Below are 26,337 nucleotides of genomic sequence, written 5' to 3'. Positions count from 1 at the left end.
CACAGTTTTTACCAATGATATAATATGATTACAGGCTAATTTTCAAATCTAGATACATCAACAATACCTTTTTATTATTAAAAATAAAACAAACATTTTATATTTCTATTTTCAGGAATATTACCATAACGCATTAACATTTTTTCATTTAAAAACTCTTTTACCATACTGAAAATGAAACACTTTGAGGTAGCCTAATTCCGGTATTGAAAAAAATATCCTTTTGTAACGTATCTGGTTTCGAAATTAAACGCCGCGTGGGCCTTCCCATTCGTTTCACCTCGGATTGTTCCTCAGCAGTCCGTTGCGGAAACGGCCCAGACATTAAAGACTGCACCAAATTCATGATCTGGCAAAATACCACTAACTGATAAAAACGCACAATAATAAAAACACACATGCTGACACGAATGTTTACACAATGAAATCAATAATCTACTTAGCTTGTACGCACATAACAAAGCTCACGACTATATTGAAAGAAATGGCGGTTTTTATTATCAAATTTAGAGACATTAGTTATATATCCAGCCACAGCCGACTTGATGCATCGCTCTAGCCAGGACGAATAGCTCCAACTAGCTCCTTACCGAGCGCAGCAAGGGATCCAACCGGCCGTGATCCAGCAGATGAACTTCCATCTGGTGTCGCTAGATTACACTCCTGTTCTATAACAGAATCTCACATTGAGCAGCAACGGTCTCTAGCGACTTCGCTAGTAGTTGGTTACGTAGGAGCACGGCCGATTTGATGCGTCGCTCTAGGTAGCTCCTTAGCGCAGCGAGGGATCCAGTCGGCCGTGGTAGGAGGAGCCAGGTTGATAAACCTCCATTTAAGCAATGTATAAGAAGCCACGCCTATCTTTTCCTCTCCCCGCGCACCCCTCTAGCAGCCTAAAAGCACACTTCTAGCAGCCCCGCGCACCCCTCGAGCAGCCCAAGTTTCATCCTACCTCAGGTTGACTTCTCGCTGCAAACTTTTCGACTCCTGCAGTGAACATCTAAGAGTAGTGGCTTGTTAAGTACCCTGTAGTCAATATTTGCTCTTTCAAGCTCTTGAAAGGTTTGTCTTGCTGAATAAAAATACAGTAGTTGAGTAATCCAAATGATAAAAGTTTACCTAAAATAAACATAAAAATTTAATGGGGGTAGTGCAAACCTGCAACCTTATGGAGAAACCGCCCCTGGTATGCACGTAGCCTGTGTGTTAAATGGAGGTGTCCAAGTATTCCCAGAAATGACTCTGCAGTTAGGATGGTGCTTGAACGAAGTACTTCAGCACTTGATAAGTATAGTCTCTTGACAGTATATTTTTACAAAGCGTAAAATACATCAGTTCCTCCTTGCTGTACTAATGAACCTATTAAAACAAAGCAGCTCTCTGATGTCACTATATGTGCATGTGGTCGAAATTATACTGTACTATGATTCAAAACATGCTGTTAACTCCATTTTATAAATATTGTCACACATTACACAAGGTTGAGAAATGATAACTGTCACTTCATTCAATAAAAGAAAATATTTCCCACCTTGCTTGCAGTACTTTGTATAACTTATTATTATATCATCAAGAAATGATGCTAAAACATAACACAGTGCATCCCAGCCTGCACAACTTGCACATACTCTTGTGTGTTCATTTTTTGTTAGGGATGTACGTTGTTCATAAGAACTACTAGCAAGTGAGGAAATGTGTTCACAGGTGTGAGATGAATATAACTTTTTACCGTTGGTTTCTGTACAGCATGAATCAAGTTGTTAAGGGTTAGAAATTTATCAAAATTATTTTCAGCATAAGTTAAAGGGTTATACTTTCTTTTGAGAGAGTGTGTGTGCGCATGGCTACTGATGTCAGCAATACTGAAAATGACACACTATTTACATTAGGTTATAAAAGCAAATATAGTGTATTTTGTGAGGTAGGACAATGAATACTTAGCTCTTCTATAGAAGACACTTTTCCTACTTGAGTTTTGCTGAAATGATTTTCGAGGGTTAAAAATGTCCATTAACATTTGGTTACTATGTTGTTGTTGTTGTTGTTGTTTCTGCTGTGTGTCATACTAAAGTTGATTAATGTGTAAATAAAGTATGTTAGAACAGGTAATTTCATTTTCCACATTCTTACCAGTATTCCAACTGCCCTTGTCACTAATTCCTTCACTACCTTATTATGGTAAATTACAATAAGGTCAAGAAATGAACAAATAATTTGTGACGCTTAAACTGTTCCACTTTCTTTGTGTGTCTAACACTTGTAGGCTATATTAAAGAAATTTCTACAGTAGCACTGAGATTAGAATTATCATGAAAAAATATTAAATAACCAACATCACGTAAGGAAAGAATTTTTCTTAATGCCTATGGTGTTTGGATTTAACTACTTCCTGTACAAATTCAGTTCCTTCCATTCTTAAATTAACTAGGCTTGAAAATGAATTAGGTCTAAATGGAGAACAATGAAACCGTAGCTATCTCGGCATAACATATATTTCGACCAAGTAGGATAGAATGCAATCGCCGGAAAAAATATTTGATCAGGTAATTATTCAAATAAACTAATAATGTGTGCCTTCAGTGCTATGTTAAACAGCATTCAATTTGTTGCTTATGACATTAGCGAGTTATTTCTCTAACCATGATAGCAGAGAATTCTTTACGAGCAGCAACAGCAGCAGAACACCAGTGCCAGCTGGCCAATAATTTATCAGCGAGAGGCTGCATCAATGTGTAGTCCAGCCTGGAACATTATAGAATGCTGTGGTATTGTACAAGAACAAATGTTACATAATGATGTTCGTTTAGTTTGTTCTTACATATGACAGTATTATATAGTGGAACTGGGGAGATTAATTTTTCAGATTTTAATTTTTTTTTAAGAAAAGCCTATACTATTTATATATTTTCTGTTTCTCTGTACAATTAACTCATTGCGGACCATGGACGGCGTAAGACGTTTAAGCCTGCTCCTATGCTGCGGGCCGTGGACGGCGTAAGACGTTTAATGTTCCGCGCGAAGCAATGCTGTTTATATTCGTCGTCTATGGATTCTTACACCTTAATCAGCGTTACTGGTTGTAGCAGGAAGGTGGTTGACCCTCGCGTTGAGTGGGCTCATGTTTATCTTAGCTGTTTTAGCGGGAATATCTCAGCATTGCCTTGCACGTCAAGACGGTACTTGAGATTCCAATGGAGTGCGTGTCGTTCTTACCGAGTGTAGTATATTGGCTCATAAAACAAAGTTTCTTACGGAAGATTAATTATTAGATATTTTTCACAATGATTATTCTGGTGATGAACTTATTCCTGAAATAGACTCAGATAGTGAAAGTGAGAGTGATGAGGAAATTCCGATTCCCGAATCCGATAGGTCTATAGAGAAAAGTGAAGTGCCTGATACATATCATCCTAGTTATTGTCCACCCGTTCCACCATTTACAGAGAATTCAGGTATAAAGGCTCAAATAGAAAATGAGCAGGATATTATGAGTTACGTGAGTACTTTCATGAATGATGAATTTTATCAGAATGTGTGTGAGCTGACCAATCTATACGCGAGTCAAGTGCGGCGCCCCGGCCTTTCGCAAATAATTCGATCATGTAATCGTGGAAACCGATTAGTCCAAAATCCTGATATAAAAATGTACTGGACCGAAGACCCTGTTTTTCATACTCTGATATTTTCTAATACGATGTTCCGAACACGCTTCCTTCATATTCTTTCATTTCTTCACTTCGGTGACAGTAATCATTATGCCGAAAGTACAGATAGGCTGTGTAAAATTAGACGTATTTTGAAACCTGTGACACCAGATATCACACCCTAAAGGCCTGTTTTCACATGTAGGACTGTGCTGCGACTGTGCTTCGACCGTGCTGTGTCGTCCGCAATCGCCAAACAGTATAAACCATTCCATTTACATTGAACAGCAGTTGAGTATTTTCACATGTAGGACTGTGTCCCTACCGTGTTGGTACCGTGCTGTCATGGATCGCCAAGCAGAGCGATTACGGCCCACACAGTCGTCGCCTGGTCTCAGCACAGTACCACATGTGAAAATTAGAAACGGTCGCCCTAGTGTCGCCAAGCCGGACTTCCGTCTTATTTCGGTGGTAATCGGAAGCACTCGGTCGTACGTGATCCAGTGACCAATGAGCACAGAATAACATAGAGTGCGCAATGCGCTGTCTGAGTACTGTGCTCGTTGGTTGAGATACATTGTGTGATAGTTTGCAGTAGTAGGTGTGGCGCAGTTGTCTTCCTTAAAGATGGACGAACAAGTGATAATTTTAGTTCAACAACATGAATGCCTTTATAATTCTTATTTTTCTTCTTCTTTTGTTGTAAAGCGCAGGCAATAACTACGGTACGTCTTCTTCGTTCGGATCCATGTTTCCAACCTGTGAGCACAGATGCAATGAACAAGGACCACATGACCACAGCACAGTCGCAGCACAGTCCTACATGTGAAAAGACAGAGTAGGCGACACCGCCGTAGCACGGTCGAAGCACAGCCGAAGCACAGTCCTACATGTGAAAACAGGCCTTAAATATTTACTAGAGGTAAGCACAAAGTAACATTTTTCTAACATTTATAGTTTAGGAGTAATTGTAAATTGTATTAAGTGATGCACGTCAAGAGGGCCAGGCATCAAAATGGCCGGTCCAGGCATTCAAGTGTCCCGCTCAGAAGCAGGTACTGAACGTGTTAAGGAATTAAATAACAAGAAACACACTCAGAATTAAATAAGAAAACAAACAATTAAATAAGAAACACAAAATAAATAACTAAAACACACTAAGAATTAAATAAGAAGCAACACAAAAAATAACTAAAAACACATTATAACACAGCTTAACTCATTTTACTGTTTTTTCATCAACAATTCTGTTTTCATTTTTTCTTGCTTCAGATGTTCATACTTTCTCTCAAGTCTAACTTGTTCAATTTTCAGTTTTACTCTCTCCTGCTCTAAACGAAGAAAATGAAGCTCATGTTTCCACAAGTGTCCCTGTGTTGCTTCCTCCGTGCATTTCGTTATCGCCTCAGCTTTTAATTTGTGGACTTTCGCCAAGGGTTCTTCTGATTTGCTAAGCGTTGGCCTACTATGCTTAGCCCACCTTGGAGAAATTGACACTGGAGGGGCTGTGGAAATGTTCAAGTCTACACTGCTCACTTTATGGGAATCACTTTCATTAAGGGTAACACAGCTTGTAGTCTGTTTCAGTGCTAGATGTATTGAAGACTTCAACATATTTGAAATATCCAACTGCACTGCTTCAGCCTCCATATTAGACTCCCCACACCCCTCTTCTAACACAACTACATTACCAGTACCAATGTCCATAGTCAACTCTAATGGTTCCCTATCACTCATAGTTGTCACCTCTAATGGTTCACTATCGCCATCGTACGGATTCTTCATTCCCTCTACTGAAGGGCGAATCAGATCGATTACTCTTTCCAGAATAGGGTCACTTCTAATAAACTTATTAGTGCCCCCCACCTGTTTTCAGCACTTCCATTTTTCTGTCCGCTGATGCTTTCCTGGCAGCTTTCTTCATATTCTCCCAAACTGTCTTCAAATTTGCAGCGTCCCAAACAGACTCATTTCCTTGGGAATTAAATGAATTTGCAATTTTTTCCCACCAATCATTCTTCATCTGTGTCGTTACACCATCTGTTTTCTTATTTTCAATTACGTGAATGTTCTCAGCCACCAAATTAATTAACATTTCCTTCTCCTGGAACGTCATATTTGGCTTCTTTTGTTTCTGCAGCTCACAAGTGGACATGATTTACGAGAAAATTACAAAAAAGAACACTACTATTTCAAAAACTTCCAAACCACTCAACACCTTGTATACTTTTCACTGCTAATGGCGGCAGTGCGTAGTCATTTGTTTTCCGTGCGTCAGTATGGACAATTTTATGTCCAAATTCACATTGCAAGGAAATCTTGGTTTTCGTTAACTGAGATTATAAATGCTGTGGTGTATACGGAAGCAAGCGTTATCCGAGATAATAACATTATCAGAGTTTTGGAAATCTAAGATAACAGCAAAAGTAACTGACGTTGGTGAATATGGGCCTAAGAACCAGACTGTAGAGAGAAAATAATAAAGATGATGACAAATACAAAAACATAAATAGACAAGGACAAACTATACATTTTCACACACTACCCTCCTCATCAATTCAATTTCTTAGATGTATTTCTTCTTAGCTTCAGATGAAGTCATGAGATGAGAAGGGACAGATCTGGAAGATGCAGGATTAATGAAGAGAAAGAATGCAGTATGTGAAGATGCACAGGGTTGTAACAATTCTAACAGTCCTTAATAGTATTACTGAGAATATTATACTACATCAATAGGATAGAAAATCGCAATTCACATATATTGATAACATCATGCTCAAACCATTTGCTGTACTTCGTTCAAACTCCTGTAAGTGCTCATTAACATTAAGAAAGGACAACATGAAGGCCACTGAAGGAAAATCAGCTGTCATGTTCCTGGTGATACCAGCTCTGCAGCAGGGCATATTATCCTGTTTAAAATAGGTATTTCCCTTCGGAAATGACATTTGCATGAATAAGCATCAGTGATCACTAACAAATAAACATCAACTGGCAGCTGCACATTTACCTATATGTATTAGTGGATCTAATTCGTACCAGTAAAGAAGTTCCTACATCATTATACTACCATCATTGTCCAGCACTTTCAACACACAATATTAACAGACCATGGGCTCTTCTGATGTTTAATGTAACCCGTAGTGGGTGACATGGTACGTGAGCTGCAAGAAAACGTTTTAAGTTTTTATTCTGGACGAATCGAACTATTGGGCGGTGATCTCGAGTGTTTTCTGTACTTCAAGAAATTGCGATTTTATTTTGTTTTCTCGGTAAAAATGTTTTGTGCATCTTGAGAAATTGTTCCTTTTTTCGAGGTAAAGACTATCCGAAAATTATTTTGAAAGAAAATTATTTAGAAACAAACTCTTTGGACATTTGAAGGGAAAATGTGTTATTATGTTTTGTGTATCCCAAGAAAGTTATGTTATTTTTTTTCCTAGGCCAAAAGATTATTGGATAGGACTGTTAAAGAACTTTTTAAAAATGCCTCAAGATATTTAAGATATTTATTTGATTGTTCAATTATTTCAGTGATAGCTAGAAAACTTGAAGATTGTATAATTTGGTCTTGCTGATTTTATGTTTTAAAATTTTGGTCCAGTTTAAAAATGAACTCCCTATACTGACACGTGTAAGAAATTGATGGTTTAATTGTTGCGTCAGCAATTTCTTCATGGCTTGTCGTTTGCTTTATGCCCATATAAGGTTAGGGTTTTTGTAATTGGTTGTAATTAGAAGTGTTTTAATTGGTTTAACATGGAGGTGTTTTCCGATTGGCGGTTTGATATCGAACGATTTCCGGTATGATGTGAGGTACGAGTGTGCTACCGTTTTCTTGTTGTCTTTCGTTTTCGATCTTCGAAGGGGTCCGACGCGCGGTGCGCGCAGTCCGGGCCTATGGGGCCAACCTACCCTAAGGTAAGCACGTTTAATTATTTTAAAATGTTGTAATATGTGATTTTGTTTTCCTCTTTCTAAGTTTTACCTTCATGTGTTTCGGCCTTTCTTCTTAAATTTCGCGAAATGTAAATGTTCTTATCCTGCCAGGAAATCACCACGGATCGTAGTTAGGGCTATTTCATTTATGCCTCTGTGTTACACTAGGCCACCTTTTGTTTGGAGGTTTTCCTGTTTTAAAATTTCTTTTATCCTTTATGTTGCAATGCGTTAATTTTCCGTCAGATTGCCTCCAGTAGCTCTGTATAATGAAACTACAAGAAAAGTCTGTAGTTGTCCTTTGATGGACCATCCAGAAGATTGTTTGTTATATCCTATCTGGTTTATTGTTCAAGATTCAAGTTGCAGTTGTATTTTGTTCCTTTTCACGAACTGTTTTCTATAGGTTTCTGTTCTTGTTTTTCTAATTATATTTTATACGAAGGGTATGGGCGAGTACGTTCTTTTCCTTACAACATCCTACGATCTTACAGCCTCATAGGGTCCTAGTCCGCTTTCCACCCTATTCCTGTCTGTAGTTGTCATTTAGACCTTTAAGCTTTAAGTATGCTATCCGCATCTTTTATTTTATTTACGATTTTATTTTTGATGTATGTAGCCTACCTTATCCTTGCTTTTGTTGGGTTTTACGTTCACATTTTATGCATCTTTTTGGTAACCGGTAAATATCAATTCAGGCTACATTTGTCAATCAAGGCTACATTTAACAAATGATTTATTCTGAAGTGTGATTTAGGGTACTGATGTTATAAATTAGCAGTCACTTGTGAAGCTGTGGCTCTCATATTTACCAGCACAATCCTACAAAGTCATCTATGACTCCAATCGTCTTCCTTCATTTTACGACTAGAGGATTCATAGTGCACTCACACTGTTGGTCTTGAAAATCAATCATTCAGTATGGGAAAATACTTAGATATGTTATTTTGGCACCAGCAATCATGCCACATTCAAATTGTGTTCTACCTTCTCATCTGCCCATGGCAGAAGAGTTGCGCCTGTCGTGATTTACTTCTGAGGAACCAATAAAGGTCTTCATGAAAAGTAATATCTTCTTTTGTCTCATTTTACACGGCACAAATTCAATGGACTTCAGGTCTAACATTCTGGACCGTCAAAGCATTGGTCAAAACATAAAAATTTAAGTTTGGTTATTACCTCTGAAAATTTAAACATCCATGTGATGTTGGCCAAATCTCTCAATGGCATGAAAGTATTAAACAGACATCAACTTCAAGGACTTGTTCACACCTGTGCTGATTTTTGTACTTTTTATTTGAAAAGGAACTTCAAGCTTATCTTTGAACAATTTTTAATTGTGTAAGTTTCGCCTTCACAACGGTTCAGAAAGTCACAAACATGCACACAAATGATTTGAGTGGTTTCAAAAAATTCCTGTTTGTTTATTATTTGTTGTAACATTACAAAATTATATAGACACACAGAAAAACTCACAAAGATTTTTTATGAGCCTACAAGTGCTCGATATGTAATCCATGAGTGACTCTACCTTACTATTTTCTTTCAATTTCCACAGTAACACGAAATCCCCATACCACAGCAAATAATGGACAGCAAACCGTTGCATGCCAACATGAAACACAAACAAAATGAGATCACCACATTTACAACGGAAACTCTACGAAACAAGAAGAAATGATGTACCATGAAAGGGAACTTTTCAACAAGCATCATCGGTTTAGACATGGGTACCTGAAAGCAAACAATAATAAAGTAGCCCTAAAATATGCAAATTCTCAGGTAGGACATGTGACAGTGGTTAACTTGCCTGGAATGAAAATGGAAAACCATGGAAAACCATCTTCAGGGCTGCCGACAGTGGGATTCGAACCCACTATCTCCTGGATGCAAGCTCACAGCTGCGCGACTAACCGCATGGCCAACTCGCCCGATAGACACTCAATTATACATGGCAATATAGTGTAGAGAACACACGGATAATCGAAAACTAAATTCATAACTGAACTGAAAGTTGACCAAGCAATTTGTTACGTTAAAATAATAGTAGTAGTAGTAGTAGTAGTAGTTGTTGTTGTTGTGACATACTTAACTACCAGCCATACAATACCAACCAAAATGGAAAACTTTCCTTCCTACGTTTTAATATATCTAATGAATATTAACAGAACTCATAAGGTTTCACAGTTAATATCCCTTCACAAAACAAATTAACGACATCCAAACTTTGCGCCAGAGCACAAACATTGCACAAAGCATATAATTGCGAGTCTCCTCTGGGTAGTCTTAGCTTGTAAATGATATAAGGTAAAGTGCAATAGGTTCTGTCAAGCAGAATCAATCCTAATATCATATTTGTCATATCTCACCTGTAAATGTTTAGTATGGTATATTATTATTTGGTATACATAGTAAGATTCTAAAAAAGATAACAAAATTCACGATTAACATAATATCAGATGTGCTCACCTTAGAAGCATCCTTGGTGGCCCGCAAGCGGCTTGGCTTTCGATTAAAGCTCTCCTCGGACAAAGACTCTACTTCTTGTTCTGTATTGGGATTGATATTCGTGAAATCCCGCCACTTGGCAGCTACAAGCATCATCAGTTTAGACATGGGTACCTGAAAGCAAACAATAATAAAGTTGCCCTAAAATACGCAAATTCTCAGGTAGGACATGTGACAGTGGTTAACTTGCCAGAATTTGTAAAGCTTTCTTGTTTTTGGCTATTTGTTTAACACCACACTAAACGAGGTATGTTTTCTACAATGCTGTGATACGAGAGATTGAGGACTGGGAAGGTAGCAGTCATGGCCAAACTAAGGTACAGTCTGGTGTGAAAATGAAAAACCATGAAAAACCATCTGGCAACGCTGGAGTTAGAATCCACCATCTCCAGAATGCAAGCTTCCAGAGCCACAGGTAGTAGTAGCAGTAGTAGTACCGTATTTACGCGAATAATCCCCGCATTTTTAAAAAACAAATTGAGGTAAAAAATTGGGGTGCGGGTTTCATTTGTGTCAAGGTTGGCAATCTGCTCCTGGCTCACTAGTTTTTTTAATGTTGGATGTACAGTTATGCTTTGTGTAACCGCAGATGGAATAAAACTGTCCCCGTATGTCATATTTAAACGGAAAACTATTCAGACTTAAATTATAAACAATCTTTACATTTTAAAACATAGTATTTTAAATTCAAAATTTCTCCACGACACGACAGAACGCGTCTTCCGGAATGTGCAGGGGTAGCTTTCCGCACTTTCGCTCACTTCGGTGTGTCTACAGTGTGTTTCATAGTTGCTAAGTTTGAGTGAAATCCTATATTCTTTTGTATTCGGCGTTTTAAGAAACGCCGTAATATCACGTAGCAGGCATTGTGCAGAGAATCAGAATCCACGAAGACTGGCGATGTCGACAGTAGGCGAAAAAGCGTGCTCGTAATTATAATCAATTCGTATGTACCGAACAATACTGTCAATGTCGATGAAAATGAATTTACTTTTTATTTATTTTTTATTGCCGAACCCAGACAGACTTATGGTTTTAAAGAGGATGGGGTCTCTGTACTGTATTGCAATGCAGACGGAAGCAAAAGAATTCCTCCCTTCGTCACAGGAAAGTTCGATAAGTCACGATGTTTTAAGGGCATTGGGCACTTTCCATGTAAGTACAAGGCATCCAAAAATGCAGTAGAGTAAACCAAAAAATAAAACCTTGCACACGGGAGCCAGCATAATATGTCCTCGTCTTTGAATCGTGCCTTTTTTTTCCTTTCGTTGGGTGAGGTTATGTTTGCCAGTGAGTTACCCAAGTGCATTACTTGAATAATGTAAATGCACCTTGTTGGATAATTTTGTAAATAGATTTTTCCATGGCATTTGAAAGGTTTAAATTGTGAATCAATGATAACTGCATGCAGTAGTGAGTATCAGAATATTTTGTGACGTGGCAAGAGTTGGCATTTCTGAATTGCAAGTTGGCGGGTAATTCAAAATCACGTAATACTGCAACATGGTTTTACTGTATCGCAAAACAAACATCCGAGTTCACCGGTATGTGTGTTTCAAGTGTTTACATTACACGAAAAGAATTATCCACCGCTGGTTGTGTTACTATCCGAGTAAAAAGAGACTATGTGTGAGAAGTGTTTTAGACATGGAGTGTGAAGAATTTTTAATTTAGGAGAGGATTCTAGTGATACAAGAAACAACGAATCTTGCGATCTACAAGTTCAGATTAATGAAATACCTGTCCCGGAAGCAGGCCTTCTTGTTAATTTTCACGGCATTTTATAGCAGTGATAATGTATTTTTATCATCTCAGGCAAAGCAGCTGTATTCGTAAATTAACATGTTTATATTTGCGTAAAGAACACGTGGACCTCGTGGAGTGTTATGAAATGTTTGCTTATACCTATGTTACTCTTTATGTAAGGAAATTTAGTTCATTTCATTTCTTTTTCAAAAGGAGCCTTCCTAAAATTAGGGTGCGGAGATTATTCAGCGGCGGGGATTATTCGCGTAAGTACGGTAGTAGTAACAATAACTCGCTCAGTATATATAATGTACCTAGAATTCTACAAAAGAAAATTTTACAGACAATCATGCCTAATTATTTTCAATCCTGCAGCTAGAAAACAAACAGCTCCTTGTAATGAACACTGCCAGTTTGACAATTCCTTACATCCACAGATGTCCAATGGATTAGATTCTAACCAAAAAATTATATACAGTGAAACCTGCCTAAACAGCCACCTACATATAGCAGCCACCTTAGTAGGTAACATTTTTCTCTGGAATCAGTTAATTTCCCATAAAGCTTGTGTTAGTATCCCCTTCTTTAACACACTCTCTACCAGGTCATATTTATGTACACGTTCCTGAAAACTAGGTATTTTCTGCAATATTTATATTCATTTTGTGATGTAATTATGCTACAATCTTTAATGAAAATTATATCGTTTTCGAAGGTCTATTCTTCTGCAATAACACGTAAATAAAAAAGCACAATTATTTCCAACAAATCTCAAGTTCACAGGGTATTTTTGAACGACGCAGAATGGCACACAAAGGATCACTGTTCATAAAATTTTATCATTTCACTTATCACTATGGATTGAATTTATAGCATGTTTTACACCACAATTATTAATTTTATGTACATTATTACATGGAATCACATTGTTTGTGTCATAAATTCTGAAGCACGGCTCCATACACAGCGCAATACTGCACTGCTCACATTGGTAGCACGTCTCCTTACGAGAAGCTGTCCCGCTTTCTTACTTCTAGCGCTGCGAAGGTAGCATGTCCCAGCAGCATACATCTTGGTTGTAGAACAAATGTCTTGGATAAAACGCTGTTCTGTCGGTCTTTCTACAGTTCCGTTGATGCGGTTGTGTCAGGAACAGTATCTTCAACAAGCTGTGCTACAAGCTAAGTGATGAAATCAGTGATAGTTATCTTCTTCCTGTGCACCGAATTGTACACCCAAAATGCATTGGACATAGCAAGAAGCATCAAGGTACTTCGGGGAACATGTAACAAAGACTGGCAAGAAAGTACTTAAACCACTATGTTGAACTTCAACATGCGTAAGACTGGAGTTGATTTGAGTGATCAGCGCATTCAGTATAACCTGTTTGAATAGAGAACTGTAAAATGTTGGAGGAAATTGTACTGTTTTGTAAACACTCAGTATTTTGTTATACCATGCTTATTGTATAGTATTTTTAAAGTACATACCTTCAAATATACCAGCATCTAATTCCTAATCCTCCAAATCATCCAAACTGTCATCTATGAGCTAAGCAATCCTCAATATCATGCTGCGATAAACTCTGGGGGCCTCCATTTCCACTCACGTGCATGTGGTGAAGTTGTGCGATAACAGTGTCATGGGAAAAGGCCTTGAAAATATGTCTACTGGAGTGTCACTTCTTTCTTAGTATTGTTACTAACAGCAGGAGGCATAAACCCCTGATGTCCAGACCCCTAGAAACACCACTTAGCAAAACAACATTCATTTAAATGAGCGACCCCATAGAAACTACGGGCTTGGCGATTTTCAGGAAAAACGTGACCCATAAAATCTACGGGCTTGGTAGCGTGTGTGTTAAGCGGTCACATCACATAACAGTCGGCATTCAGACACACTTCAAAAACAGACCTGAATTAAACTGCTGGTCATAACTGCTACAAATACTTAGTTCATCCGGGAGACAGTTACATGGTTATAGTCTTTTTCTTTTTGTTACGTTTGGCGATCCAAATAGTACTGTAGTTTCTCTTTTCTGAGGTGGAATAAATATTGCCCTACTTCCCCATCCTCTCTTCTCCGTAGCCTACCAGTGAACAAAGTTGTGAATTACCTGCGACAATGAATGGAGAGACGTGACTGAAAAATTCCACAATACACAAACTTATTTTAAAATGTTTTTTGTTGGAATAATGCCCACAGTGAGCATAGTCTCTCAACTGAATACATTTTTAGAATATTTTGAAAAGACATCATCATCGTCATCATCCTTCATTTCCTGTTTCCAGCTACCGGGGTTGGGTTAGGAATCGAGGACCTCCATCGCTGGCTGTCTCTCCACCACTCTTCTCCTTTTTTTAAGTACATCATCTGGTTTTCCTCCCCTCTTCTCTATGCACTCCCACACTGTATCTCTCCACCTCTTTTGGGGTCTTCCGCATGGTCTCTTTCCTGTTAACTTCTCTGAAAAAGCCTTCTTTTGGCACTCTCTCTTCTCCCAATCTCATCATATGCCCATACTACTTTAGATTTGTTGTTTCTATCCTGTCTTGAAGTTTCATAATTCCTGTCCTTTTCCTTATCTCTTCATTTCTAATTCTATCCATTCTGATCTTGCCCTCGATACCTCTTAGGAATTTCATCTCCACTGCCTGTATTCTACTCTCTTCTCATTTTGTTGTAGTCCACGATCCAGCTGTATAAGTTAGTATGGGTTCATAATAGGTTGAATATAATACTTTCTTACATTTCTTCGGGACATCTTGGCTCCATAAAATACCCCTTACACTCTAGTAGAAGCCGATTGCTTGTTGTATTCTTTCCCCAATTTCCTTGGTTATCTTCCCATTTTCTGTGATCACACTTCCCAAGTACTTGAAACTTTTAACCACTTCCAGAATTTTACCATTCAGTTTTATCTTTCCCCTTGTCATCGCTATTGTTTTATTATTCTCTGTGCTTACTTTCACCCTAAATTTTGCTATCTCTTGATTCCATACATCTACTTGTTTTTGCACTTTCATTTTATCTTCACCCCATAATCACTATATCATCTGGAAACAACATGGTTTTTGTTGCCTGTCTTCCCAATCTCTGTTTAATGTTCTTATGAATTTCATCCATGACTACGATGATTAATATGGGCGATAGTACACTTCCCTGTCAGAGACCAGCTTCAACTTTAAACCATTTTGTTTTTCCTATACTAGTCTTCACACTACTAACACAATTTTTGTACAACGCTTTTATCATTTGCACTTCCACTCTGTTAACTTGTTTCTTCCTTAATGTGTCCCATACGAACTGTCTGGGAACACTGTCATAAGCTTTCCCAATGGCAATAAATGTCACCACTATGTCTTTACCAAACTCCCATCTTTTCTCCATCATATGTCTTATGTAAAGATCAGGTCAAACGTTTATCTGTCTTCTCTAAAACCATACTGTTCTTCCATTTCTCCTTCTAGCTTCCTCCTCAGTTTTCCTTCCAATACTCTCTAAAATATCTTAGCTACATGGCCAATAAGGGTGATCCCTCTGTAGTTATTACATTCCTTTTTATCACTTTTTTTTAAGTTTCCGGATAATTAAACCCTTTCCCCACTCTTCTGGGATCTCTTGCTTCCTCAAGATTATTCTAAATAATCTATACAGCCACTATAGCCCTATTGGTCCTGCTGCTTTTATCATTTCCGTACTTACCTCATCCACTCTTGCTGCTTTACCGCTCTTCATCTTTAGTATGGCTTCCTCTAATTCTAACATCGATATCTCCTTTTCTTATTCTTTCCCCATTGTTTCTTCTTGTTCCTTCTCATCTACCAGTTCAATGTATTTAATATTTAACAATTCTGAGAAGTATTCTTCCTATCTTTTTAGTATGTCATCTCTTTGCATCAATATCTGCCCTGCTTCAGTTTTTACAAATTTTGTATCTTCCCTATTTCATAAACTATTCTTCACCAAACCATACAGAACCTTTTTGCTTCCCTTTATATCCGCCTGTATAGTTTCTGTGAAACTTTCCCAGCTCATCCATTTCTCTTCTTGTACTACTTTCTTTCATACCTTTTTGTTTTCTTTATATTTCTGCCAATTCTCTGTACTATTGCTGCCTATCCATTTCCTCCAAGCCATTTGTTTCTCTTTAACTGCTTCCTTTACCCTGCTGTTCCACCAAGAGTCTCCTTTTCCTTTTTCCTCCCTGATAGTCTTCCACAGGTATTTACTGCACATGTTACAAAACCATTTCTGAAACATGTCCATTCCTCTTACACACTGTTCATGTCATCTTTGGGAATTCCTTTCTTCAGATCCTTCCATCCCTTTAATTTTCTCTTTTTTCTATTAACATTATTTTACCAAGCCTTAATCTGGTTACCACCACTTTATGGTCTCCTTCAAATTCTGCTCTTGCTTGCTTGTTGTTTAAAGGGGCCTAACATCTAAGGTCATCGGCCCAATTTTGCTCTTGGCATTGCTGTCACATCTTCCAGTTGTCTACGTTTCTCCTTTGAAAAGCATGCTGTTAAAAAAGAGATGTGGAAATATATAGAAGATTTGAATGTAAATCAAGTGAATTAATAAAATGTTACTCTAGAATACATTTAAAACAGCCCACTCTATATACATGCTATAGTACTGTATTGTCATTGTTCAGTTGTTTCACTGTAGTTTACATAAATTAAATACGGTGTAAACCAGCCAGTTCTAATGTATTCTATTTTTTGTGTACTGTAGGCCTACTGTACACTAATCATGTGATGAAATAGATTTCAATCCTAATTTCAAAATTTCATTAATAATAATATTAATAATAATAAGGCCTACTGTAAACTAATCATGTGATGAAATTGATTTCAATCCTAATTTCAAAATTTCATTCAATTAATAGGCATTATTTTGGAAGAACTGGTGGCCACCTCAAACAGGTTTTACTGCGCGCGCGCGCACGCACACGCACGCATGCACACACACACACACACACACACACACACACACACACAAAAAGATATTATTTACCTTGGGATTTTCCTTTGCTAACAAAGGGCGTACATGTTGTTGAAATAATTTGTAAGTCGTTAAATTTTGAAAATCGGCATCTGAGTATTCCACATCAACATCTGTCAAAGCAAATGTTTCACAGACTTCTTCAACAGTAGGCATTCCTGAAATAATAAAATTGAAATGTAGATGAAAATTAATAGCAATTATTTTTCCAATGGTCAAATCATAAAAAGTATTTCATGCAGGAGGTGGGATTTTCAACATGAAATTATCATTTATCAAAATAAATAAATTTAGCCAATTACCATCATCATTAATACAAAAGGAGATGATGATGATTAGGGTTAAGGAATTTTTTTTTTTCTCAGTCTTCTGCTTTGGCTATTTGTTGGAGTTAAATATGAATTTGACAATTCTGAACATACTGTATTCAGCCTTATGCATGTTTTGCCATTGTTATTATTTTGGTCATTTTAGTTGTGGAAGGCCCTTTTTTTTTTTTTTTTTTTTTTTTTTTTTTTTTTTTTTTTTTTTTTTTTTTTTTTTTTTTTTCTGTTAGGTTCTTCAGTCTACCAAAACTAATTTTGAGTAATAAATGTATAAACTAACTAAAAAAGAAAACATATGGCAACATTATTATCCTTGAAAAACAAAACAACTTTATTAAAGTCTTAGCACTTGTGGCTCATAATCACTTCAGGAAGCATCTAAATTTTTTCTCCGCTCACCTTTCTTAAAAATTTTAACAGAGATAATTTCAAGATTTCGTAGTTATATTAACAGTGATAAAGCTGATGTAAGAATACTTGAAGAAAGTGTGGTGAAAGTGTTAAATTAAGAAATTATGTTAAAGAGTTTGGGGAGGAATGATTCTCTACCGAAGGAAAAATCCTCTTCTGCAATGTCTACACAATTAAAGTAGGTGTTATGAAGCATCTAAATGTACAGCAGTACAGCGACACTGCTAGATAAAAAAATGCTGGCATAAATGGGGAATAAAAGGTATGCATTTTTTTCTATGTTCTACTTCAATTAAATATTTTGTGCGCACAGCATTCTTAATTTCATTAACTAATAAGATTTTCATTGGTTTACAGGAGCAGTGGTGTGCTATCTGTCAACATTGTGTATCTTTGGTACTGATCACAGTTTAATGATTGATAAGGAATTTATGATAGGGACTAGGGGAAGTAAGTAACTAGTAAGAAAATTAACTGAAATTTTGCAATAAGATTCTATAATGAATTTTATCTTTAATAATAAAAAAGAACTAATGGCAAAAATCATTCGTTGGGAGTTCATAAATATTTAGTAATATTTTTCATTTTAGGGGTAATATTTGGCTATTTTTAAGAGCATATTTGCCTGCATATTTGGGTGATTTTTATGTCTTAAACATCCAAACCATGATGATGATGATGATGATGATGATTTTAGATTAAAAGTGTGTTTATTTGCATGTGCTATACTTTTGAAGAATTTTGAGGCTAATATGTATTACAATTCTACTTGGACGATGAAGCACTAGTGTTTGTTTATCACAGCTGACAGACGACAGCGTGCATGTCAGTTAGTCGAATACAGTCATCACACGAGTCTCACATCACCGACAGGACAAGATGAATTTTAGGGGAGAATATGATAGTGCTTCAAATTAAAAAATAATAGGGCAAATTCAGATTGGAATGTGTGTTGACTGTTCAAGGGCTAGCGACTTTTTGATCGAGACTGTAAAAAGAATGTTAGGGTGAAAGGAACCTCTGTACCACCAAGGACCGACCAACTGGCGAACTGAACAGTCACAGAACTAGCATGCCACTGTACTTAGTGAGAGATGAAAGAGCAATGGACGTAAACAAGGAGTAATTCGAGGCATGGTCGAATGCAATCGTATTTTCAACACACAATATCTTGCGAGATTCGTAATATCTGCCTTCATTACGTAAGACTCCCGGGAAGCATAGTGCAATTGCAGAACACTCCCACAACACAAAGAGAGATAGCTACTAAATTTTGGTACAGTATATACTAGAAGTCAAATTATGCAGCAGCACAAATAGATCAGCTAAATTTCCCCCAAGAAAAAAGGGAAACTGTGACAGGAACAACAAAAATCTATGCCAAATGATGACCACTCCTCAGAAGAAGTAAATTCAATTCCAAAGAAGAGAAATGCATAGGAAAAGTCTTTTGTGGACGTGAAGTTAGCAGGATCAGATAACTGAACACACTTATGAGAGTGCCTTTGTTGAAGTGCAGAGACAGATTGTTCAATATGTAAACCTAGCAAAGAATGGGCCAATAAATTTGACACATTTGCAACAAACTATAAAAACACAATGTGAGGAAGATATTTTGGAGATGTTTCAGACATGAAGAGTCAAGACACTAGTGCCAGTTAATGGCATGATGAAAAGTGACTTGTACTACAAAATACTGGAGAATTCTTCGTGACCTCCACAAACAGTTTCCAAACAGTGATGGAATATTTTAGAAATACTGTAGTTGGTTCCTGTCCGCACTTGAAAGAAAGTGAAGAAATCCCTCAGTAACGATGATGATGATGAAAATAATATGTGAGGCGGACATGTCTTGAGCACCTTCGAACACCACTTGACTGAGCCAGGATCAAACCTGCCAACTTGGGCTCCAAAAGCCAGTGCTCTGTCTGAGCCTCCAGCTTGGCAGCAATAACAATATTTGTGTGCTAGAGTGGTCAGGAACTCCCGTGACTTTAACATGAGGCTACTCGAAAAACAGTAAAATGGAAATGTTAAGGGTCCACCTTTTCAATACAATGAATATTTATTGATGCGAGTATATATCACATCTCGTTTAAAGAAGATTGGTACTAGTTTCGACGCTCATTGCGCATCATCATCAGCCAATGAATCAATTGAGAAAAACACAACTTGTCAAACAACAATATAAAACACATGATAGCACCTACAAGACAAATGTTAAATTATGACTAGTTAAAATATAAAACACATGACAGTAAATACAATGACAAATGTTAAAAGTTGAATTGTAAAATGTTAAAATGTTGAAAGCAAATCAGAGAAGGTAACCCGGTTGTTAAGGTTTAATATACAAGAAAATAGTCCAGATTGAGGTGTATAGAACATCAGGTGTATCTTATAAAACACTTGACTGCATCTAATAAGAAAAATTTTAAATGTAACAAACTGATGAGAGTATGGTGTGTATGACCATATACGAGTAAAACACATGACAGCACCTATAATGTCAATGTTAGATTACAACAAGTTAAAATGATGAGGTACGTCTGACCTCAAAGTATAAAATTTGAGAAGGTATCCCAGTTGTTGAGTCTTATACACAAGAGAATACCCCAGGTTGAGGTGCATAGATCATAAGGTAACGTGTTATCAGTGGGAAGAATAAACCTTGTTCTTGTAAGTTGTGGTAATTAACAGGCTTAATTCAGGTGGTTCCGAAGCCAACAATGTGGTCATGCGAATATCATAATTTGAATCAACGTTATGATTCCCAGTTCGATATGGAAACGTGGAGACCTGAAGAAAAGATTGAAAGCCAAATTAGGCATGTTATAAATGTACATAGACAAGAGAAAGACAAGGGAAAAGAGGCGCACTCACCTTGAGCAGCGTGATGGTACATTTGTTGAAAGGAGAGGAGCTGGGCTACTGAAAAGAGCAATAATAGAGGCTGAGTAATGGAGGGAAAGGGAGAGTGAGGGGAGGGGAGGGGGGAAGGAGGAGCTGAAGCTGGGGAGTAGGACTAAGTTGGGGCAGAGGGATGAAGTAGTGGGGGTAAGTGACGGGGATGCGTATTGCACATGGCTTGAAAGATTGCGCTAGTGTTTGGAAATGTGATATTTTTAAACAAGTTAATTAAGAAATCGAAAAGGATATTAGGCTTCTCCGAAATTTCATTTCAGTTGAAGTTAGGATTAAAGTACTGATCAAAATGGACAAAACAATTTTCAATTATATTCATGAGAGGCCCTTTAGTGGCCATCTGAAGGATCTCTAAATAGTGTTCAATGTCCGTAAACCTGTGGTTGGTATCAGAGAGTGTTGACCTATTGCTGAAAACGTATTATATCTTATAGTGTTGACATGCTCTGAATATCTAGTCGTGAACCTGCGGCCTATTTGCCCAACGTACGAGGAGTTGCATTCGTTGCATGTAAATCTGTAGATTCCGGACTTTGAAAAAGTGTTGGATATATTAACTGATGGGGAATTGAGCAGAATTTCAGAATTCCTGTTATTTGTTCTGAGGGAAATTTTAACGTCATGCCTTCTGAAGAGATTGGTGATTTTGTAGACATCTTTGTTGAAAGTAAAGGTGGAAGAAGATTTTTTTAGATTTTTTTAAGAAGAAGGTAAGAAGTAGGTAGGTGTCTGAATTTATTGATAATCTGTTCTATAAAGGATTTATTGTAACCGTTAAATTTGGCAATTGCACGAATAGTACTAAGTTCGTTGTTCAAGTCTTTCTTTGACATGGGTATTGTGAAGGCACGATGGACTAAACTATTTTAGGTAGCACGTTGATGTGCTTGGGGATGTGTGGAGTCTTGATGAATGGTAGTTGCAGTTTGTGTGGGTTTCCTGAAAATTTTGTAAGATAAAGAGAAAGGGTATCTATGAATAGTCAAATCTAAAAAATTGATTACTTTGTTTGTTTCAGACTCAAGTGTAAATCTAATACAGGGATCGATGCTGTTAAGATCTTGAAGGGCCGCGTTATTAATTTCTTCGTTCATAATTATGAATGTGTCATCCACGTATCTGGCCCATAGAAGAATGTTAGGAAAGTTGTTTTTGTTGATTTTTGAGTGTTCCAGATAATCTGAATAAATCTCCACTAAGATTCCAGAGGGTGATCCCATTGCTAATCTGTCTTGTTGATAAATAGTTTTGAAAAAAGTGAAAAAGTTATTACAGACATGCCAACTTTCAGAAGTGAAAAATCAGGAGAAATTTTGCAGCGAATCGCGACGTATTACAACACATCACTGATGGCAGAACATGTACAAATTCATTATAATTCAATACATTAACAATTCTATTTGTCCATATATATTTTTTTTCATCATTTACATGTGAATACTAAATACTGGACATACCTGAACTGTAGAAACATGTGACTTCACATCCTTCAACATGGTGATCACATTACAACTAATTGTTGTGCAACACACCAGTAGCTGACTCTTCAGAAACTCGGAACTAAATTTTTGCTCAAAGCACTTGCCTTTCTGAACTGATTTCAAAGTTAAAAGTTTCTCCAAAGTTTGTTCAGACAGCAAGGATCTGAACTGTGTTTTTGTCTTTGTGACTCTGCTAAAAATCCTTTCACATTCTGCATTGCTATGTAGAATTGATAAAATAGCAAGCATCACCTTAGAGAGTCTGTCATATTTAAGTACACCATCAGCTGATTTCATCTGACCTACCAATGCCCACTGAACATCAATTCTTCCTTTTGCCAGGTCTATTTCTTCGAGCTGAAAGTTACAGAACTGGGAGTGCAGAACATCAGTTTCTTTATCCAAATGTTCCGTTTCACTAGTCAAAATGTTCGGACATTTGTTAATGAAAAATCTAAGGCTAGAAAATGATGCCTTACATTTAGCAGAAATATTTGCAACTTCTGCATTAATTAAAACATCTTTGAGTGGAAATTTGTGTACCATGTAGTCACACGATGAAGAGAAACTTTCTAACAGACTTAAAGAATATGCACTTTTCCTCAGGTTTCAAGGTGTTCACTAAAACAAACGCAGAGTTCCCTATCATCAAATCACAATCATCCTTTTGATTTGCTGGAGTATGATAATCTACATCAAGGAGAGAGGAGGATCTTTTAATAACGTCTGGTTTCACAAACCTTGCCATTACATTCTTCAATAGTTCCTCCAAAACTGACCTCAATAAGTGGATGTGCGGCATACTTGACTGAAGAGCTACGTTTGGATTTTCAAAGATATCCATAAAACTTGAGAGAAAAAGGCAAAAAGATTCATGCAAATTTGATGAAAGAAACGTGAAAAGTCGTTCTTCACGTGACAATGCATTTCTCTTAGTGTCATCAGTAGTTTCATTTTTTTTTTTAGTGAAACTGATGACTGGGTTTTCCTTTTAACTGAGGAGCGAGGTGAAATGTTATGACAATCCTTAACGTTTTCAGAAAAAACAAGACACATCTGCACTTAAACTGTGCTTAGGAATTTTGTAAGTCTTCAAAGTTTCCATCTGAGAATCCTTACTCACAATTTCGCTCCTGAATAATGTAACCAAAGGGTCCCACTGAAGCAAAATCCTGTCTAAACACCTTCTCAGTGATAACCATTGAGTAGGCACATGCTTCAGAATTTTCCTGATCTCTGTGTTGTGTAAAGTCTGAAATTCTCTGAACTTTTCTTTCCTCTTTGCACTCCTTTCCAGATAATAAAATATATAAATTATACTTTCATCTACACTTACGGGCAAGCACGCCACACCCTTCTTGGCAGCAAGATTAATTAGGTGACAAGAGCAGCCTACGATGATTATGTTACTATTTTCCCGCTTCAAACATCCTGCCACACCATTCTTTAATCCTACCATTACTGGAGCATTATCAGCACCGAGAGCTAGGCAGTTTTTAATGGAATGCAGAATTCCCGAAAAGTTGAGAGCAAAAGATTGGCAATGTTAGCTCCAGTAGCATCCCCTTCTAAATTAGGCACAGAGAGTAGACAACTCTGAATTTCATTGAGTTCAGGCCTAAAAAATGTTACAACAATGGGATATATCTTCAAGTCGCTTTTATTGCTACCATCAGTAGCGACAGAAAATGCATTCACCTGCAAATATGATACAATTTTCGCCCTTTCTTCCATGCACATTTCTGTAATGATAGCTGCTGTTTTTGTTCTAGCACACCCATATCGTTTAGCGATTTCCGAATCAGGAAACATTTTGCGAAACAAAGGTCCAGCGTGATCGGCACAATTTACAGGCAGGTTATGTTCTACTATAAATGACGTAAATAACGCCTCGGCATTCGTAACAGGATTTACATCTTGGTTTTTACATGAAAAGTTCAGTTTCTGGTTTCTTTCTACACACTGGACACTCTCCTTATGTTTTTTCGTTTGCATATGCTTGAGTATATCGCATTTCCTGCCATGTGCAGCTGAAAAATCACACCTACATATAGTACAGAATGTGAACGTTGGTCCCTTTCTGGATTCACTCAAACACGGAAACTCTTCCCTATAAGCACTTTTAAACACTGCATCATATTTCTTTTTTGACATTTTGGCCAAAACAAATATTAAGGCACAACACAAGCACTTCTACGGGTAAAACAACTATGGTGTGATACTTCTGAGGTTAGGTTACTCGAAAGAGAATGTTACTCGCTTGACACGCTTGCAAAGAGAATGACTGTATTATAGACCAAAGAGGTATCATCAGGTATCATTATTAGAACTACTATCGACCAGCCATACTCAGCCATATATCGATAGAACGAGGAATTCCGTGGGAGTTTAAAATAATACGAAAATTACGGATATTGCTCTAAAAATCGGGAGATAGGACCCGGCGATCGGGAGGAACGATGAAAAACTGGGACTCTCCCGCTCAAATCGGGAGACTTGGCATGTCTGTTATTATTAACGACTAATTTTAGAATGGAGATGAAATCATGTATTTCAAGCTTGCTGAGGGGACTATATTTCTTTAAGTTACTTTCAATAATGGGGAAAAGCTTTGCTGTTTGTGTTGTATGTCCGGCGCTCCCTTCTCGCTCCGCCTGCCAGCTGCACGCGCGCCTGTGTATCATTCTGCTAGCTTCGACGCGCAGCCCTCAGTGCGCGTGCCTGACCATCGAGTGTACTATAAATAGGAGCTCCCTGCCTGCTCACTTGCCCACTTGCCCCGGTGTCCAGCTCCAGAATACACCCTACGTCGAGCACGGAGGCTACTCCTCTTGAAAATGTGCTTCGACCAGGTGGACTGAATTTCTGGCAGTACGAGGTTTCACCTCTGGTCACCGCTCCCTTACCTGTTTCCGCTGCCTATGTTCCGTAATTCTTTTACAAGCCATTTTCATTCCCTAATTTATGCAAGCTCCCTTAGTTTCGCTAGGTGGAATTTCTTCAATCAATTGAACTTGCTTTTTAGGAATTCAGGCACTTCAACAAACAAGGACTCTCAAAGACATTCATGTTAGTGTGCCAGATAGTTCTCGACTATCAACGTGTCAATTCACCAAGACTATCTTTTCAAGATAGAAGTGTATATAAAGACTGTAAACCTGTACATATTGTATAAAGACAGACTTTTCTCAAGATTCAATATTCCTTTTTGCTTCAAAATAAATTTCAGTTATTTGTGTAAATATCATAAAGTGAAGCAATAAAAGTTGTGTTTTGTAAACTTCAACCTTGGTTACAACACAACTCTATGGCGACGAGGTAAAACAGCACACCACTACCATTCTTCGACCCCAGTTGCCAACTCTATGGCGACGAAGTAAAAAACGCAACAACCTACAATTCTTCGACCCCAGTTGCCAACTCTATAGCGACGAGGTAAAAAAGCAACAAACTACACGTCATCAGCCCCAATCGCCAACTCTATAGCGACGAGGTACACACGCCACTACAATTCAACAGGCCCAGTTGTCAACTCTACGGCGACGTGCTAAACACCAACGACACTCCAACCAGTTCTGACACACAGCTTACCTTACTATTTCTTGCACGCATCTCGCAATGGCTACTGCGGAACAACTAGCTACGGTCTTCCAAGCCTTACAGCAGCAACAACAACAGTTTATGCAACAACAACAGGCAGCATTAATTCAGGCTATTCAAGCTCTTTCTGTCTCTACACAGCCATCAGCTATTCCTCCGTTCTCTGCTTTTGATCCAGCTAAGGAAGAATGGTCAGTTTATTTAGCCCGCTTGCAACAGCATTTCATCTGCCATTCTGTCACAGATGATCAACGCCGCCGCGCACTATTTCTTAGTTCGGTTGGCAATGCTACGTGTGACTTACTACGTAAATTAAGTACGGAAGAACACTTATCTGAGGTACCCTTCACACAGCTCTTGGCCCGTCTCACGGAACACTATGCCAAAGCTCCTCACATAGTGGCTGCTCGCTATAAATTTTTTCAAAGCAGAAAGCAACCCCATCAGACACATACTGAATGGATAACTGAATTGCGTGGTCTAGCTAAACCCTGCCAGTTCATCTGCTCCAAGGACGGTTGTGGTTCATCCTACACTGATTCTCTCATTCGGGACATGATAATTTTACATACTCCTGAAGACAAAATACGTTTTGACGCTGTCAAGCAGAGTAACCCTTCTTTAGAAGACGTCCAGCGTATTGCTACGGTTTATGAGCTTACTACTAAGACTGCCGCAGCCATAGCTTCTCCACACGCAGTTGCACAAGTCTCGCCTCAGGCCCGCAAGTCCTCTGCTCCAGTG

General features: G+C 37.8%; 1 protein-coding gene across 5 annotated transcripts in view; it reads right to left on the bottom strand.

The window, feature by feature from the left end:
• The window catches only part of Mi-2 (chromodomain-helicase-DNA-binding protein Mi-2 homolog), a 743,946-nt gene that overhangs the window by 518,419 nt on the left and 199,190 nt on the right, over nucleotides 1-26,337 (bottom strand). For all 5 annotated transcript variants that reach the window (XM_067141602.2, XM_067141598.2, XM_067141599.2 and 2 more), the window contains exons 5-6: nucleotides 16,863-17,008; nucleotides 10,053-10,205 (exon numbers count right to left, since the gene is read on the bottom strand). In XM_067141602.2, the coding sequence (XP_066997703.2) occupies nucleotides 10,053-10,205; nucleotides 16,863-17,008 (299 nt within the window). The remainder of the gene's footprint in view (nucleotides 1-10,052; nucleotides 10,206-16,862; nucleotides 17,009-26,337) is intronic.

This window comes from Anabrus simplex, chromosome 2 (genome assembly GCF_040414725.1).
Source record: "Anabrus simplex isolate iqAnaSimp1 chromosome 2, ASM4041472v1, whole genome shotgun sequence".
NCBI classification, from domain to species: Eukaryota; Metazoa; Arthropoda; class Insecta; order Orthoptera; family Tettigoniidae; genus Anabrus; species Anabrus simplex.
The sequence above is the reverse complement of the archived record's forward strand: the minus strand, read 5'-3'. Positions and strand labels throughout refer to the sequence as shown.